Below are 17,898 nucleotides of genomic sequence, written 5' to 3'. Positions count from 1 at the left end.
AAACTGCTGTGTCCAAATGGTTTGAGAAACTACTTAAAATTTAATTAAACATTTTTGATGCGTTTGAAAAGATATACGTCTTCAGTAGGGAGTCGTAGGGAAATTGTAACATAATGAGAGAACGGACAAATTCTTTGTTGATTTTGGACCTTGCATCGGATTTGTTGACAATGAAAAAAAGAATAACATCGGCCTTATTGAAGAGTCAAGAAGGTAGCCTACTTGAAGCAAAGTTTTTTTTTGTTGTATACATTTTTCATTACTTATGTGCTGAACTGTAATTGCTTCAGTATGTTGAAAAAAGTAATAGTATTGTATGTAATAAAAAGTTTTAAAAAGTCAAAGTATAGTAAGTCATGACAAATTAACTAAAAGGTCAGAGTGCAGTATGTCATAATAAAAAAGGTCATAGTATTGTGTGTCATGTAAAAATCATAGTATAGGATGTCAAATAAGGTCATTTTTTAAAGTATGTTAAAAAAATATTTCAAAAGTCCTGGTATAGTGTTTAGAAAAAAATCATAAAGTCATAATAAAGTATGCTGAAAAAGTCATTATAGAACGAGAAAGTCCTAAAAACGTTGTAGTATAGCATGTCAAAATAAGATGTAATACAAGTCATAGGATAGTATGTCTAAAATGGTCATATTATACTGAATGTGACAATAAAGCAATCATATAGTGTTGCATTATATCACGTTTGACTATAAATTGAAAAGACAGGACGCAATGATTTTCAAGGGCTTTGCTGTCGTTTGCTCGGAAGAGCAAGTGTCTCATTTACAATACAAATGTAATGAAAATTTGTCTAAAAGTAAATCCAAATCAGGCAATCGAGTATCATCAGTTTCTGTAAGATATACATGTTTTCTTGAATCATTTTCTACAAAAAGTTAAACAGAAAACATGCGAGAAAGTCATTCATGCAGGAGAATGATGGTTGCTTAAACTAAATAAAACCTAATATGTACTTTGGTCTGCTCAAAGAGGCCTGTTACCAGGCAGATGCTCAGTCAATATTCACAAGAGCCAACAATAATTAGGTATACATTTTAAAACAGGCTTGAAGTCTCACGCTGAGTCAGCCATGAGGCTCATGGGAGGGGGTCTGTGGGTTGCTCTTTAGTGCTTTGGCCTAGATGATTAACTCAAATATGTCTGGAGTCGACATTAAGTGGGAATAAAGACAAAGCAAAGTGACGCTGAATGAACATAAAGACATGTTTAATATAAGCACAAGCACTATTTTGGCACTGCAATAGTGCCGTTGTTTACATCAGTTTGATTGCCGCTGGTTGTGTTATGAGAATCAACAGCACACATGAAGCAGATAGCACTGAGGATATTAAAGGCTACTGTAAACATTAACATACAAGGTAGTCTTCTGTCAGTGAGGCTTTAAAGGCTGAGCCACAGGGAGCACCTTCCTCTGAGATAATTTACTGTGGTAAATACTGATGATTGTTTGGATACTAAACACTGTCTTGAGCTACTTTTTTTTCTTCCAAAATATGCAGCTTTGCCAAAGTTTTAAAATCAAGCTGGCCCATAAACTTTGAAGAAGGATGAGTTATGATCAAGTTATTACAGCTGTCATATTTATTTACTGTTTTCGGGTGCCAAGAAAGCTGTGTCCATGAGGCCCAGAATTTCTTCCGGTGGGCCCTGAAAAGCAAATTTCATATATACAAGATTCCATGCAAGCCACGTGGAATGAAACCAAAATGACAAATTACTTTAACAGGAACAGTTTAAAAAGAAAGTGCCTTAGTCTGTAACCTTTGTTTAGTATTTGAACCATAGAGACTCAAATAAAGGAAGGGATGAACCATCTTACTGAAATGCAAAGACAATTCCCTTTACAGGACTAATGCGGAAAATCTAAATAGGCCCAGATAGACCGTGCCTTTAACATCTCGGGGATACCGATACTTCACCATGCACGCGTATGACCGTCGGGAGCGCGCATGCTTCCACGGCACCGTCCACTTATTCTAAATTGCACATTTGATACCCCCAGAAGTATCTACGCAGGATGTGTTGCAACTGGGCGCAACGCACTTTCTGAATCCGCTTCCGGCGTGCAGACGACACCGATGCTTGTGCACACACACAGACTGATCGCAGGGTTTTCACCCGAACAGCGCTGAATGGTAGCAGCTGAGAGGCGGGTGCGGAGCGAGGGTTGCCAAACCCGGAGGATTTCTCACGGCTCGCGGACTAGAATGCTCTTCTATATGTATCCCCATGAACGGATGACAGCCTCCAAACAAACCTACACTGAAAACTTTCAGTTCTACATTTGACGCGGAGCTGGCATTGAGATTTTTCTCCTCCTTTTTTTTTAAACCAGGTCCAAGAACAGGCATAATGCAGGTGCAGACTGTGGGCTAACGTTACTGAAATGACTTGCTCGGCGCTGACGCGTTTCATTGTGCCATATAACCCCTCATTGTCAGATGCCATTTTACTCTGCGTTATCCCAGCGTCCGGAATATTCCAACAAACTGGGCCTGTTGTGCAGTTAGAAGTTCGTGAGGCAGTGGCAAAACACGCTGGTGCAATGAGAAGCTACGCTGTCCAAGACATTGTGCGCAATTCGTGCTGAAGCTTATGGGTCCTGCGTACTCAAGCTCCCGGCTTCCACTTGGAGAGGTGTGCGGCTGGGCTACAGCGCACTGGCTATCGGCTTCACATCTGGACCGCCCGACTACTGTTATCTGCGGCCTGTTCCGACTGTGCACTCCCTGAAATTGTATGTTTTAAGCGGAACTGACTAATATCGCCTCGGGTGGTGTCGTGTTAAGGAAACGGGGTGAATATTTGGCTTGGACTTGACGTTATCGGTGATCCACTGGAACACCGTGGTCCAAAGCTGGACTGGCTTACTACTCAAGGAAAAAACGCTCGTCCAACTATGGATTTTGCGTAGCAAAGTCACGCATTTTTAAAGGCAACGCTAGGGTGACATTGCAGTCTTCTCACCACATCGGTTATTTCGTCGTCCGACAAAAAAATAAAAGAGTGAAAGTGGAGTATTGTCCGTCACACGTATCAGCGCAGTGGGATTTCTACGTCTGCTCGGCGTCCCCCCCACCCTTCCCGCGGTGACGGTTATGGGTCGGAAGCGGTGTGTCGGTGCAGATTGTTCCAAGATGGCGGCCGGGTGCTGCGGGGTGAAGAAGCAGAAACTGTCGGGATCGCCCGGGTCGGGGGGTCCCGGCGGGGTGGGGGCGGGAAGCGGGGTGGCAGGAACCGGACATTGTGGCTCGGAGTTGGGGATTGGCTCCTCAGCCACCGTTGCAGCAGCGGCGAACGTGAGCAGAGCCAACGGCCTGGGGGGACCCGGGGGTAACGTTAGCAGCAGCAGCAGCAGTAGTAGTAGTAGTGGTGGTAGCGGTGGTGGCGGTATCAGCGGCACAAACGCTCTGTCCACAGCCCCGGCCGGTTACTCTTCATCCGGCCTCTCCCCTAATATCAGCTCGGGACCTGGTTCGGGAAGTGGAGGCAGAAAAATGGTCGTCTCAGCGGAGATGTGCTGCTTCTGTTTTGACGTGCTTTATTGCCATCTGTACGGATACCAACCTCCGAGAACACCCAGGTTTACAAATGATCCCTAGTGAGTATTTTTTTGTCTTTTGTTGTTTTGTTGCATGTCAAAGCTCCTTGATGTAATCTCCAAACAAATGTATTTTGTGGTACAGTTGACGGGATTGCCTCTGGATGCTGCTTCGGTGTTAAGGGCACAAACTGTCACATCGGAAAAACATTTTACTTACAATGAATTTGATGTGAAAAGCTCGCGATCAGAGCTTAATTTGTCCAAGTTGGAATTTGCGGCCTGTCGAAGAGACTGTCGGCACTGGCCCTCAGCGGCGCTATGCTAACGTTAACGTTAAAATGAATGATATATGATATTACCATGCTATGTCACCTATCCCTGAATGAAGAAATCTACTTTAATATTGTGCGTCGCTAAGATTCTTGGTGAAAAAAAATAATAATTTGGAGATACTGGTTGTGTAACTCGAAAAACACTGGCTAACGTTAAGCCTGTTTGCTACTAATGTTAGCTCTCTTAGCCACCAACACTTAAAAGAAAGGGTGGAGCGAGAAAGATAACATCATATTTTTCGGTTCAACTGAAGCGGTTTTGCTAGTTAAGATATAACACTTGAACCACGAAAATGCAAATCATTAAAAGTTAAATTAGAAGTTTTAATCTTTTATGTTGCCCTCAATGAACTCTGGATTGCCACATACCAGGCTTAGCTGTGTTAGCTACGAGCTACATTAGTTTAGCAACGAAGCACCAATGGGCTTGCGGTAACGTTAATTAATTAATTTAAAAGTGTATGTCTTCAAAGGCTCTCTGTCATCACGAGCAGATAACCTGCCATACTACTCGCGCGGTTTACAGCAGGTTTTGTTTGGTAACGTCAAGTGTGATGTCGAATTAAGGGACACTAACGTTAACCGACTTTAGCACAAACCAACAAAGAAAATGTGGTTCTTGCTAAGTACTAAGCAGTCCCAAGCATTCCATATACCAACCTTTAACTACAATTCAGTGTTAAATATAACAAACACATAGTGTTTAATAATTTAAAGCATTCGCTGAAAACGATTTTGTTTTTGTATTATGAGTAAATTAACAGTACGATTAATACATGTATGTTTCCTGCCGGTAACCGCACTCCTGCGCCCTCCACTGAAACATTTTGACCCCACCTTAGTCGAGCGTTGTAATGTGATAGCAAATTACTTTGCGGCCGTTTTACTTACATTACGAGCTACTGAAGGGATCACAATTACAGTTTACTATTCCTGTGTATTGACCTGAAATGAGAAAAGACACTTTGGAATGACAGGTACCATGTTTAAATTCATCAGAACAGTGAAAACAGTCACAGGAGTTGCTTTATTGTGTTTTTAAAATGTGTCTTTCTGCTGTCATGTAACACGTTTAAGTGACAGGCACTCTTTCACGTCACCATGCTGACACTAAAGATGTTTTACACAATTCAGATGCTTATGATGGGTTGTGAATTGGTGTGTATTTATGTAAACAGTTTCAACACTCTCAGGGTGTTTGCAGGTAATCATTATTTATTATGGGCAACAATCCCTCATACACACTGTATATGTAAGTATATGTAAAATTCATGCTATATGGCATGCTTGACAGTGCAGCCAGACAGCCCCTGTCTGAACCTTAATCTCTCTCTCTCTCTCTCTCTCTCTCTCTCACTCTCACTCTCACTCTCACTCTCTCTCACACACTCACACTCGCACTCATGTCATTTTTTTTTTCAATATCAAAGATAAGGAAATATACACAGCATGATGACCTTCTTGTATGTTAACCCTTTGAGGAAAATGCAACACATTGGAGCCATTAATTCTAAGTGTATCCTAAAAATAACTACCACACTAACATCTCTTATCTAGTGTCAACTTAAAATCACCTCAGCAAATTCCAGACAAAAGGCTTTACACATTCAAATATGAGAACCGTTCAATACTGACAGTGATGTGGCAAACGCCAAACAATGATTTGACATGTCCCAGACAGAGTGGATGCAGCTCGCTGTGCCGTGTTTTTGGCGTCAGCTGTAATAACCAAAAACTTGTCAGATAATGGAGAAATGCATAGCCAACACTTTTTTTTCTTCTTTTTTTTGCGAATTCATTTCATACATTCTGGATTTAATACATGGCTGCCTCTATTAATGAATGCACAAGTCGACACTCAAATATGTGAGCCACCACAGAATATGTTCTCAGTCCTTTCTTGGAGTTTTCTCTGAGTGTTGATGTTTTCATCTAAAACTTACTTTTGAGGACCCTTACTTCATGGCCCAGTCCCAATGTCCATGCTAATCATTAAGCCTTAATACATATTAATGCTGCTGACTTTCTAAATAATACAATAATAGCTTACTGTTAAGCTGTAATAGCTCCTTTTCATCGTAACAAATCATTAACATAATGATGTTGAACAAAGACCGTGTTGCTATGTAGACTTGTGAATTTCCCTTTTGTATTTTTTCTGTCATCGTTGGAACACTGTAAAGTGTGTAATCTCCTCAAGCAGGGACGTATGGAAACTGTTGATAAAGGGCTCAGAAAGCCATTGGATGCTCTAGAAATATATATATTTTTTTTTAAACATACACAATCATTTTAGTTCTGATCATGCAAAATCTGAACTTCCCAACCTCTCTTAGAGAAATGCATCCTGTTTGAGTTGAACTCAAGTTTGTCAGTCTTCAAGAGTGAACAAACTGGATTGCACCTTAACCGTCACTATATAGAAACCAAGGTCTAAAGCCAGCCAGCCAGTCCTGACTAGGAAATGTAGTAGGCCAATGCCCGCCAATGTCAAAACTCCCATAAGTTTGAGAAACTCACAAATTATGGTCTGTGGTGTACTCGACACGTCCTTCACTTGGGGGCCTTGTCAGATTGAATTATTGAAATGCTCAGAACAACTCCAACATTTGACATAGACACAGTGCTCTGCAAAGTTAGCCGGTAAACAAGTCAGGGCTTCAAATCGGGATCATTTCGTGATCTTTTTTGGGAGACGGTGGTACTAAAATTTAGAAATGGGAGCTCTTGCTTCTTGTAAATGTGCTCTTTATCTTAAGTCATAATGGCAGTGTGTTTTTGCTGTTTAGACCGGCTGTTGTTGGTATTTAGTAATTTTAAAAAAGCACACACTAGCTGCTTCAAGAAGCACCAACACAGCAGACATTTCTTAACTTTTTGCTTCAAGAAGACCAACGGACCACGCTAGCCAGCTAGCGCTGCTGCAGGTACGTTAGCATATCTCAACAACTAATTTAGCTAGCTTACTTTGGATGACAGGTTGTATAACTTAACAAGGCAAATGTAGTCTCTTATTGGGTAATGTTAATTGACACCTCTATAATGTAATGCTTGCTAACATAGATGTGTATATTGTAAGCTACTTACATTTTGTAGCTTTATTAAGCTAAACAAAGTTAAAGACTGCAATTCAGAAGTTTACAAACTAGCTAGCAAACATGCTACCTTGTTATCATGTTATCTGGTGTTATCTTGTTACATGTTATCTCATCCATTGTGCTACCAATTGGTGAACACTAGCAATCTTGTCTTTTCTACGTCGACCCTTTCTTCTGTCGTCACCCCACTTTGACGACAACACCAGAAGACACCAGTGTTTCCTTACTGGAGGAGAAGGGGGAGATGTTCCAGGAAAGGTATAATGAAGCCACAGCACAGTTACCATGCACAGGTTCTCTGAGGAACTGCTGGGTGAAACTCCTGTAAGACATCAAAGTCTACAGCGGTGGCCATTAGAAACAGCATCGTTTTTCATGAGACTACTTGCACCGATGGCCTGTCTGTAGCTGTAATTTTTTTTCCCTTTGTAATTAACTTTTTTTTTTTTAATTACTGGAACTTTGAGTCAGAAATCAAAATTTGGGTTTTGTAAAACAGTTGTTTCATATGTGAAGACGCTAAAAATAAAATTTAAGATATGTTCAAAGAGAAAGTGTCTTATGTATGTTTCTTTTTGTAAAATTGGACTTTCAAAACCTTTTTTAACAGTATAGCTCAAGACTTAATGGATTAAACCAAAAACATCAGTATTGGTTCTGGTACTGAAAATTTCTTCATCAGCGAAAACACAAGCTTTTTTTCCCCCTTTTCTCCCTTCAAAAGTTTTTTTTTTTTTTTTTTTTTTTTTTTTTTTAAAAGGTTTCATTTTCATTTATAAAGGAAGAGAGAGAAAAAAACTTCACCAAGTAGCTAAATAAGTAGTCCCACCTATAGAAAACGCAGAGGCTCTGTATTGATCCATTTATAAAAAAAAATAAATTACAACAAGTCAAAAAAAAATCTATACAGTTGTAACGAGTGTCTTAGTTGTGTAGAAGACAAGAAAATACTTGTTTCTGTTAAATAATCGGTTATCAAATCCATTACCAAAGGATGAATCAGTGATGCAAGTAACTGCTGAAATATGAAGGTGTCAAGCTGAATTTGAATTTAACTGATGTCCTTTAAATTGGACTTGTGCTCATTTCAAAGAGAGGGAGGAAAGAGTGGAGCCCTACTATGGTATGTTAAGCCAAGTTCACACTACGCGACCGTCAAAGTCGTCAGATCGCTGTTCCGTCCACACAATTTGCTGCTCTGTAATCGGGAGTCTAGGAGTGTGTGGTTGTCACACTTCATGACTGACCGGCGACAGAGGTTCACATATCACAAGATCCTTCACCTGGAATCCAAACTATGTTTTTCATGAAAACGCATGCAATAAGTGACACAGGCGTAGTGTAGTTATTTTTGTTGATGTCATCAGTTCACGTAATGGCCCGTTTCCAGACGTCGGTGAGCAGAGAATCTGGGCTGAAGTCGTGTAGAGTGAACGAGGCATTACTTGGCATCAGAGGACAAGCGACAGTAAATCAGTGGGATTAACTTTCCGCAGTGAAGATCAAAATGAATTCTTCCATTTACTGTCGAGCAACCCGGGCAGAAGCAGTCAGGGTCACAGTGGATCTGACGCATCTTGACAACACTCAACAAAATACACAATCATTGTAGTTTTGTGGCAGAGAGTACACTGAAACATAAAAAAAGACACTTTCGGTTGCATTGAAGCAGGAGTTATGCAGCCAGTGTAGACCGCTATAATGGGTAAAACTGTTTGCTCCACCAGATGTGCATGCAGTGAACATTACTTCTGCAAACCCAAATGAGATAGCTTTCACCTGTTATCATTGTATACTGTGCTGGAAAACTGTTGGGTTCTGTTATGCATTATTTATTGGGTTATTCATTGTCATTAACTCATTTTGTTAATGAAGACAAGTGATGCATCTTTATATCTGATCATGTCAGAAATGATTAATGTGATCAATATGCTAGGCTAATTTACATGCTATTGTTGAAGTGGTTGCCGAATAAAGTTGGAAAATCCCTCTTCATGAAAAGTGGAAAGTTACTCTTTAAAAATACATGGCCCGATGTTAAACCTGATCCAAGACTATTGTGCATATTCCACCAAAAGTGAACAGCTGTGACATCAGAATTGACCGATATGTGCTACTAACCATCTTTTGTGTCCTACAGGAATGTACAATGGATGTGCACGTTATTCAAAGTTCCACTGCTTAAACATGATCCCTTGTTGTTTTTCAGCCCGCTGTTTGTCACATGGAAAATAGGCAGAGACAAGCGGTTGAGGGGTTGTATAGGTACATTTTCTGCCATGAATCTGCACTCAGGACTCAGGGAGTACACCCTTACCAGGTAAGCAACAATACAAAGTCACTTTTCTATGTTTCCAAGCTGTAGACCGATTGCTGCAACGGTACAAAAGTGAAGTAGTAGTAAATTAAAGTGAACAACAGGGATATTAGAATTTAGACCCCCAACAAGGGTGACTTTGTACCAACAGTAGTAGTAAATAACCTCCGGAACTGATAGTTTGCCTGTGCATGAGTGCAAAAAAAACCAACACAATTTCTGTTTCTTATAGTATTTACTTTTGTTCTGTTTCATTCATGTAGCTCGCTGTAACGCTGTGTGGAGCGCGTATCTCCATTGATCCCAGGTCCTGGGGCTTCAAAAAAAAATATTCAAAAGTTATTAATGTCTTTTTAAGTAGGTTTTTCCATTAACCATTTTCCTTTGACATATATTTATTTAGACAAGTGGATACAGTTTACTGTCTATGTGTAAGCACTTTGTTAAATAGTCAGACAAACTGCAGTTACAGTATGCTGGTAACACAGTTTGTTATCAACACCGATGTGATGTAGAAGATGCCAAAATAATTTAGTGTCGATGACCTGGCAGTCATGAGATTTTAAAAGGACAGGCAGTGACACAAATGAAATGTATTGACAACTCAACTATAACTGTAATGTATGGACTGTTGTAAATATGTTTTTAATACAAAAAAAAATGTAAAGCTGTGATAATAAAAGAGTCCTTGTGTAGTTGTATTTGGGAAGTCCAGACAAACACAGTGACACGGGTTAAACCCACGTTGGTGGTTCATCCGGCTGGTGGGTTGAACGCCGGTTGGGCGCTGCTTGGCTTTGGTGGTCGAGTGTTTCAATTAGAAATCTACTTACTGATATTTACATCTAACAAACGAAGAGAGAACGAAAGTGTCTTCAATGCACACGTGGCCATCTGCAAATGCCTGCTGTGGAATTTCTTCACCAGCATTTTTTGACCTGAGGGCAGACACAGCTGACGTGTCCAATGTATGTAAACACACACACACACACACAGTCTCCTACCGGTGCTGTGTACAAATATACACATTACAAACGTCAGCTCAGCAGCCACGGTCAGAGTCCATGCTGCGAACACGCTGGCCTCTGTACGTCCATAGGTCAATCTATAGTGGAGACGAGGCATCGTTGATCCATCATGACATGTTGGAAATTTGCCCTTAGTCTTAAAAAAGTTATGAGTGCATTGCATTTTCAAACCATTGGACCTCTTGTAACGGCGTTTTCTTTGTGCTTCTGTGCCCGCAGTGCCCTTAAAGACAGCCGCTTCCCCCCTATGACAAGGGATGAGCTGCCTCGCCTCTTCTGCTCAGTGTCTCTTCTCACCAACTTTGAAGACGTCGGTGATTACCTTGACTGGGAGGTAAGACATGGTTTGTAAAAAAAAATAAAAATAATAATAATAATATTTGCATTTAAAAGTGTGGTGCTTCAATGCTCAGTCTTTCTGCAAATTAATACACAGCAGCTCCTCCACATTTTATTGAGGTTTGTTTTTTTCCAAGAAGACTAAAGCTAAATTAAATTCTAATCATGCAAAAACATTGCGTTTGGTAGCACAAAAAAAACAGATGTCTATATTGGATTAAAGTTAGTTCTTTTTACAACTTTGACTTTGTCCACAGAGCCATATATGGGGTTAAAAATACTTTGTTTCCTTCTTGATTTCTAGGTGGGTGTTCACGGTATTAGGATAGAGTTTTTCAATGAAAAAGGATCAAAGCGCACCGCCACCTATCTACCAGAGGTTGCAAAGGAGCAAGGTAAGATCTATTTGTGCCCCTGACATGTCAGCCTAATCTGCTTTTTAAAAAAGACAGCGTATGTTGTGCCCGATGTGTATTTTTCAGGAATGTGTAAAGAGATTTAAACTCTTATTTTACAAAGGTTGGGACCACATTCAAACCATAGATTCCTTACTACGAAAGGGAGGTTACAAAGCTCCCATCACAAACGACTTCAGGAAGACCATTAAGTTAACCAGGTAAGATTGCACTTACTGTATTACCCACAGACATCGTGTGTCACTGACGTACACTCTGGTTTCCACATACATTTATTTAGAACCAAATTCCCTGAAATAAGACCAGAAAGTCCTAAAACTTTACCTGAGGGGACCAAAGTCACTAATAAATGCATTTAAATATGTATGTAAGAGTTTTGCCAGCCAAGCAGAATTGATTAAACTGAACATAAAGATTGAAGTATATATTACATTACATTTACATTACGGCCATTTAGCAGACGCTTTTGTCCAAAGCGACTTACAATTCAGTATCTATCTATATACCGTAGGCACAGCTACGGGAGCAATTTTGGGGGTTAGGTGTCTTGCTCAAGAACACATTGACATGAGACTAGTGGAGCAGGAGCCGGGGATCGCACCTCTGACCCTCTGATTGAAAGACACCCCTGCTCTCCACTTAGCCATGGTCACCCCATATATTATATCCTCTGCCCCTTAAAGGGAAACTCCATAAGTACACATATTTTCTGCATATGTGAAATATTAAGCAATATAAGGCTTGTTATGGCTCCAGAGGCAGCTGTGTGAAATCTTTAAATTGCCTTAAGTGATGTCACTTGAGGTAATTTTATCAGGAAGTTTGAAAATTAAAAAATTGCGTGGTTGTAAAGTTAGAAAGAAGAGCTTACCAGACCCCTGTAGCCTCTTAGAATAATTCACACACATCTCCAAATGAACTTTGTACGGTTGAGTTGCATGATGGGTAATGTAGGAGCTGGGTTTTGACAGGGAAGAAGAATGCATGGAATAAAAAAAAACGATATCTCTGCTTGTGCTGCATCAATTTGGGTACTTTTAAAACAAAACAAAAAAAAACAGTCCGGTGTGAGCCGACAATGCTGAATATGTGCAGTACTCATAAGAAATCTGAGACGTCTTGGTCCTGTGTTTCGGTGCGGACCGTGGCTGATCCTAGCTGTCCTAACGTTAACGTCAGCCATCCTTCACCAACACATCCTGTCTCATCCTCAGGTACCGTAGCGAGAAGATGACAATGGGTTATGCAGAGTACATCGCCCACCGCCAGCACCATCACTACCAGAATGGCATTGGGCACCCTCTACCACCCTACAACCATTATTCCTGACAGCGAGCCGCATGACCAATCATTGGACCTCTCTGCGGACCTTTTCCCAGGAGAGCCTGCCCCCTCCTGGTCTAGCTATTTCTACTACTGTACCATTTTATGATGATAGTTTCCGTTGCCATGCTGGCCGTCTCCCAGACGTTGACATGGCAACGGGTGGCAACGAAGCATCATTATGGCAAGAAATCCACATTTCTTTTTCTTTGCCTGTGGTTAAGTTTTTGCAGCATATGTATACCAATATCTACAACGCCCCTATCTATTAATCTTTTTGGAAATTAAACGACTATTAGATTATTTTCAGCAAACCTAATCCGGTGTTTGATTCTGTGGATGGAAGGAAGTCTTTTTCGGTGGATTAGTCTCATGCTTATATTGTTTAGGCGTTGCTACAATTTCACATTATCTAAAAATAAAAAAAAAAGATTTTTTTTCTTTTCTTTAATTTACTATCCAGACATTTATGCCATGTAGCAAGGCAACTGCAGTTCTCAAAGGCTGTGTCGTCTCTATTCTGACTCCTCTCAAAAAAACGCAAAAAAAAAACCTGATTGACTGTTGAGCCTCGTTAACTCTTGTAGTGTTGTAGTTGGAAGTATATATCGGGATCTGTATACTCCAAAGTCTAGATGGTAGGATTGTGGGATTGTGATGCCCGTTTGCTGGTCGTGTGTATTGTTTGAGCTCACAATCGTGTGTGTATTTCTGTGTGTGGATATAGATATTGGTCTGCCACAAGATGAAAACCAGTAGTGAATTAGAAATTGGATTCCCCACAGAGATTTTTTGTTTTTGAAAATCCCCTCCTTAGTATTTGTGGTGTTTTGTGGTGGAACCTGTACACATCGAACTGAGTTTGTTTGGCTAGAGCTTTCAGCCGCGTTACCTCTTTTGTTTTGTTTAACTTTTTTAAATGTACGGTAGTCTGCGGAGGAAGCCATTTTGTCTGAGGATAATCACGTCAGGGCGGGGGATTTCTTAATGTAAAGTGGATCTTGATTGCCTCGCATTGGAGAGGGTGAGCAGGCACAACTACTGGTCGCTAGGAAAAAGAAAAAGAATTTGCATGAGCAGTGCTTTCATTTGAATTGACTGTCTGTTGGTTTCTGAGTTTACTGGCAGGGAGTCATTTGACAGGGACATGCTATAGCTAAAGACATATTCTCTTTTTATTCCACACTTTGTAAGAGTAACCTGTCAAACCCACCGGTTTCAGTCGGATGCCGATCACATCGCCCGTATTGTCGTGAAAACTTTGTCTTGCCTCTTCAGATTATAGCTAACCATTTGTCACTCGCTTGTCACAAAGGGAGGGATGTAACTAACACGTTTGTGTCATTTAGGAACGCATCGTCGTCGTGCTCGTCAGATCCTGAGGCAGTTGCGGCGATGCAGCAAGTTGATTTAGTTGTTGAAACCGCACCACCGCCATCCCGCCTCCATACACTCTGCTGTTCAGCGAGATACCCGTTGATCTGCGTGTCCACGGCGCAGGAAAGGTTTAAATGTGTGGTCTGTTTAGTCAGCTGTTTTTTTGTCAGTAGGTTACAGCAAACACAGTTGAATTAGTTGGAGTGGGATCTCTGCGTGGGGCCCGGCGGTTTGCAGTTTAAAGTCCACAAATAAGAAGCCAGGGCTTTGTTGGGACTCAAGAAGCCATTTCTCATCCAACGATTATTTGTTGTGAGTCACATCCACGCACACACACTAGGTTAGTTCTAGTTCCAGAGTGTTTGAACTGTCGAGGATCATCGCGATCCGCCTGCTTTGGGTTCGGCTTTAGTTCTGCTGACTGGAATGATTTTGAGAGGTTCTCGTTACATGACGTCTTTCTTGGTAACAGCCTTTACTAACTGACAGGTTATTTTTCTTTATGCAAAAAATGTCAAGGGCTTTTGGAACTCCATCCACAGTAACCCGAAATGACCCAAATTTAAGTTGTGTTGCCTTAAACGAATGATCTAGTAAACGATGGACCGACGGACGACGCTCCGACTAGCTCCTCTGTCCCGGGGTTTCGCTCGTTCCCACCTTCCCATCTTCACACCACAGTGTAGGAAGGGCCTCAGATGTTGTGTTCCTCACTTGAATGCTAATAACTTCTCGTGCATACGGGGCTTCCTGTATGCCTGCAGTCTCCTGTCTGCTCATGTCTTACCCAGCTGCTGGTCCTCAATTCTTTCGTTTTTTGAAAGCCCCACATAAACACATTCTCTTAAAAATAATGTCGGGCACTGTGGTGTCGTTACCCCCTAAATGTTTGAAACCCACGGGAGGACGGCTTCATGCCTCGTCAAATGTACGCTTTCACGCGCTACATCAAAAGCTGGAAAAGAGAGGAGCAGTCGGGCGTTAGTTTCCCGGTCCATTTAACACAGCACAACCTGAATTTCTTCTGCTGCAAAACCAAATTGACCATGCTCTTTTACATATATGTCTTTGTATACACATGCAATGTATTTAGTTGCATGTATGTATGAGTATGAGACCTATGGTTTTATCCATGATATGCTTGATCTATGGCTTAGACGCTCTTATTAACCATTAAGAGATTTAAAAGACAAATATGGTGCTATCGGACCTCATATTGGGGTGGTCACAGCTCGTGACTGGTCATGCGGACTCATTGATCATATCATACTTAAAGATGCCGCATGTAAGATTTTCTTCCGAGTGTGTCGCTGTGAATCCAGTTGTGACGGCACATTTTTAATACTGAAGGATGTGACCGATGCAAACAGTAGCCCCAAGCCTCTGGGCTTTCATTTACCGATGCGGACAACTTTGGGATCAATTCCCTATGGGAAAAACAAGACTGCTATTCTAACACATGGTAATGAAGAAGGAAAAGGTCCCTTTAGCAAACACCTCATAGGGGCTGCGGAATGTACCGTTAATGGCCGTCAGTGCGATTTAACAGTGACACTTTTAGAGAAAGTCCTACTTGTGTTACCTTTACTATCCTTGATATATGCAGATCTGTTCAACAGGTGTTTTTATTTTTATTTTTTAATCCTACCAGTGCAAGTCAACACCCCTGCAGGTTTGAAAGGACACGAAGTCACACGTAGCCTCCCTCTCCCCTTGATTACACCCTACACTGTGGCCCAACCTCACGGCCGGGTTCGTCAAGGTGTGTTGTTCGTTAGACAGCAGTAGTGACCCATCGCCTCCTTCCGGGAAGATCGGATGCTGCTTTTTTCAGAGCGCATCCTCCATTTTCCTTTTAGCTGCTCAATCGTTATGACCTCTGTAAAGGCGCGGTTTGATTCGTCGACGAGCGAAAAGGTCCCGTTTCCGAGGCTGTCGCAGACCCCTCGAAACTATCTGTCGAAGGTGAGCGTCTCCTGTAACGGGATGCAGAGCTAATGTTTTACGTAGAACAACGCAGAAAATACTCCTGCTTCTATACTGATTTTAACTGTTTAAAGCGTTGATACCTCATGGGATACTGTGGAGCGACATGTGTAGTTTGTTGTAGCAGATTGAGTTTTGGTTCCATACCAGGGTTATAGAGTTCAGCCTCAGCATTCCTTGTGTGGTCATTCTCATATTTCGTGGAATGCTCAAGCTCATGTTACCTTCGTATGTTTGACTGAACCAAAGATGCCAGCGGCCATGCCCAAATGCTGCTCTTCAGGCCTGGCTTCCTGTCCTTCCAAAAGACACCCCTGCAATTGACAAAATGGGTTTTTTTGTCTTATTTTTTTTGTGATTTCTCAACTGTCTTGACTTATTGAGCGACCCAATTTTTCAATGAATTTTCATTGAGTCCATCTCTGAAGCCATACATGGCTTCAATGATGGTTAAAAAAATGGTTGCAAATTGTGGTTACAGTACTTGTTTTGTTTATTATTATTATTATTATTATTATTAGTAGTAGTAGTAGTAGAATTATTAGTATTATTATAATTTACAAAAATGAAAATCCCATGGTGTGCCTCCTAGCTTTATGGGTTTACACATGTTTTTTCCCTAAAGACCAGCAGTTATACTTTGTATAAAAGATGGATTCCTTATTTTTTATGCCATTAAAGATGAAAAAGCCTGTTTTTGTTACTCTGGACCCAGTAGCTGCACTGGTATACAAACGCACTGATAGATGAATAAAAAAATTAAACAAAAAAAGAATAAATTAATTATTAATATTAATAATGATAATGACAAATGAAATAAGAACTACAATAAACTTGTGTTTGAAGCTTTTATTTAAAAAAAACAAACTAAAAAGCAAATAAAAAAGAAAATGACTGTTTTTGTACATCAAAATAAATTCTTTTCAAAAGAATATTTTGGATCTAGTTTCAAAATTATTTTAGTGGTTTTCTATGTTCTGAAATTTTGAGACACTGACTTCTAAGACGTGTCGCTGTACAAAATTACTTTTCTGTTGCAGTGGCCTGATGGGCTGGGAGGGTTGCCTGGTGTAACTCCTCATACCAATTTTAATTTCCTTTCCTTTTTGATTTTTGGATCTTTTTTTCTTTAGTAACTTGAAAAATGTTGATGGAATAATATGAACTGGGAACTTCAAATCCATCCCCTGTAGAGCTAGACCCTTTCTCCTTTCCTATTGAATTGCTGTTAGTGTGACAATATTTGAAATGGGCATTTATTAAGATAGAATGACTCCAAAAGAAAAAAAACAAACACACAAAAAAAGTAAAAAAAAAAAAAAAGATGTAAGTAAAACAAAAGTGTTGGCAGGGTTGAAAGAATATATATAGATGGGTTATCTGAGTAAGCAATGGCTGTGAAGATAATGTAGTTTTAAACATTGTTATTACCTTTTAAAATCATTTATTCAATAAAAAATACAAAATCAACTGAGAAGAGAACATGTGTCATTCTGTTTTCTTTCAGCACACACGCCTACAGATAACGTCAGTATTTTTGTATTTCAAAATTTGAGAATGCGAGTGGGTCACATTTTAGATCCAGATACCAAATTGGTCTTTAGTTGATTAGTGATTATTGGATTATGTCATTTGGTCAGTTACAGTTCACACTTCCTTTATTCATGCTCATATTCAGCTTGATCCATGCTGATCAGTTAGTGGTCAGTGTGCAGTTGACACCGAATGGCCTCAAATGAAACGGGACAATGCTTGATAGGATCTGTAATAAAGTTTGAATCCGTGTACTAGTCGTCTTTGTCGAATGCTAAACTTGCTGTCACCAGTTTTCATAGAGACAGTTTCTTTAGTAGGAGCTAGTTCAAATGAAAACTGGTCCACAGTGAAGTCTGTGGATTATCCTGGCTGTATATTTCATTCGCACCTACGTTATTGGTTTGGGGGCAGATACCAGTAGAGCATGCTGTGGGCTAAATGAGGATTTTCTTGCTCCAGTAACTGATAAAGTTGCCATTGAGTGTCCCAAAACAAGCTATACAACATTATTTTACAATCCCGTGGTTTAAACGGAACAAGGAAGCTCTCAGTCACTGAAAATGTTAATGTGACGGCAGATATAG

At 40.5% G+C, this 17,898-nt stretch overlaps 1 protein-coding gene across 1 annotated transcript; it reads left to right on the top strand.

The window, feature by feature from the left end:
* Positions 1-2,012: 2,012 nt before the first annotated feature.
* Positions 2,013-17,248, top strand: ammecr1 (AMMECR nuclear protein 1). Its single transcript, XM_068729411.1, has 6 exons — positions 2,013-3,619; positions 9,202-9,312; positions 10,557-10,671; positions 10,981-11,071; positions 11,196-11,292; positions 12,307-17,248. Exons 1-6 carry the CDS (start codon positions 3,117-3,119, stop codon positions 12,419-12,421), a joined length of 1,032 nt encoding a protein of 343 aa, XP_068585512.1. The 5' UTR covers positions 2,013-3,116; the 3' UTR covers positions 12,422-17,248.
* Positions 17,249-17,898: the final 650 nt, after the last annotated feature.

Source organism: Cebidichthys violaceus, unplaced genomic scaffold (genome assembly GCF_023349555.1).
Source record: "Cebidichthys violaceus isolate CVI_PGR_0920_01 unplaced genomic scaffold, fCebVio1.0.p SCAF_46, whole genome shotgun sequence".
Taxonomy (NCBI): Eukaryota; Metazoa; Chordata; class Actinopteri; order Perciformes; family Stichaeidae; genus Cebidichthys; species Cebidichthys violaceus.
This window is presented reverse-complemented; position numbering and strand designations above follow the sequence as displayed.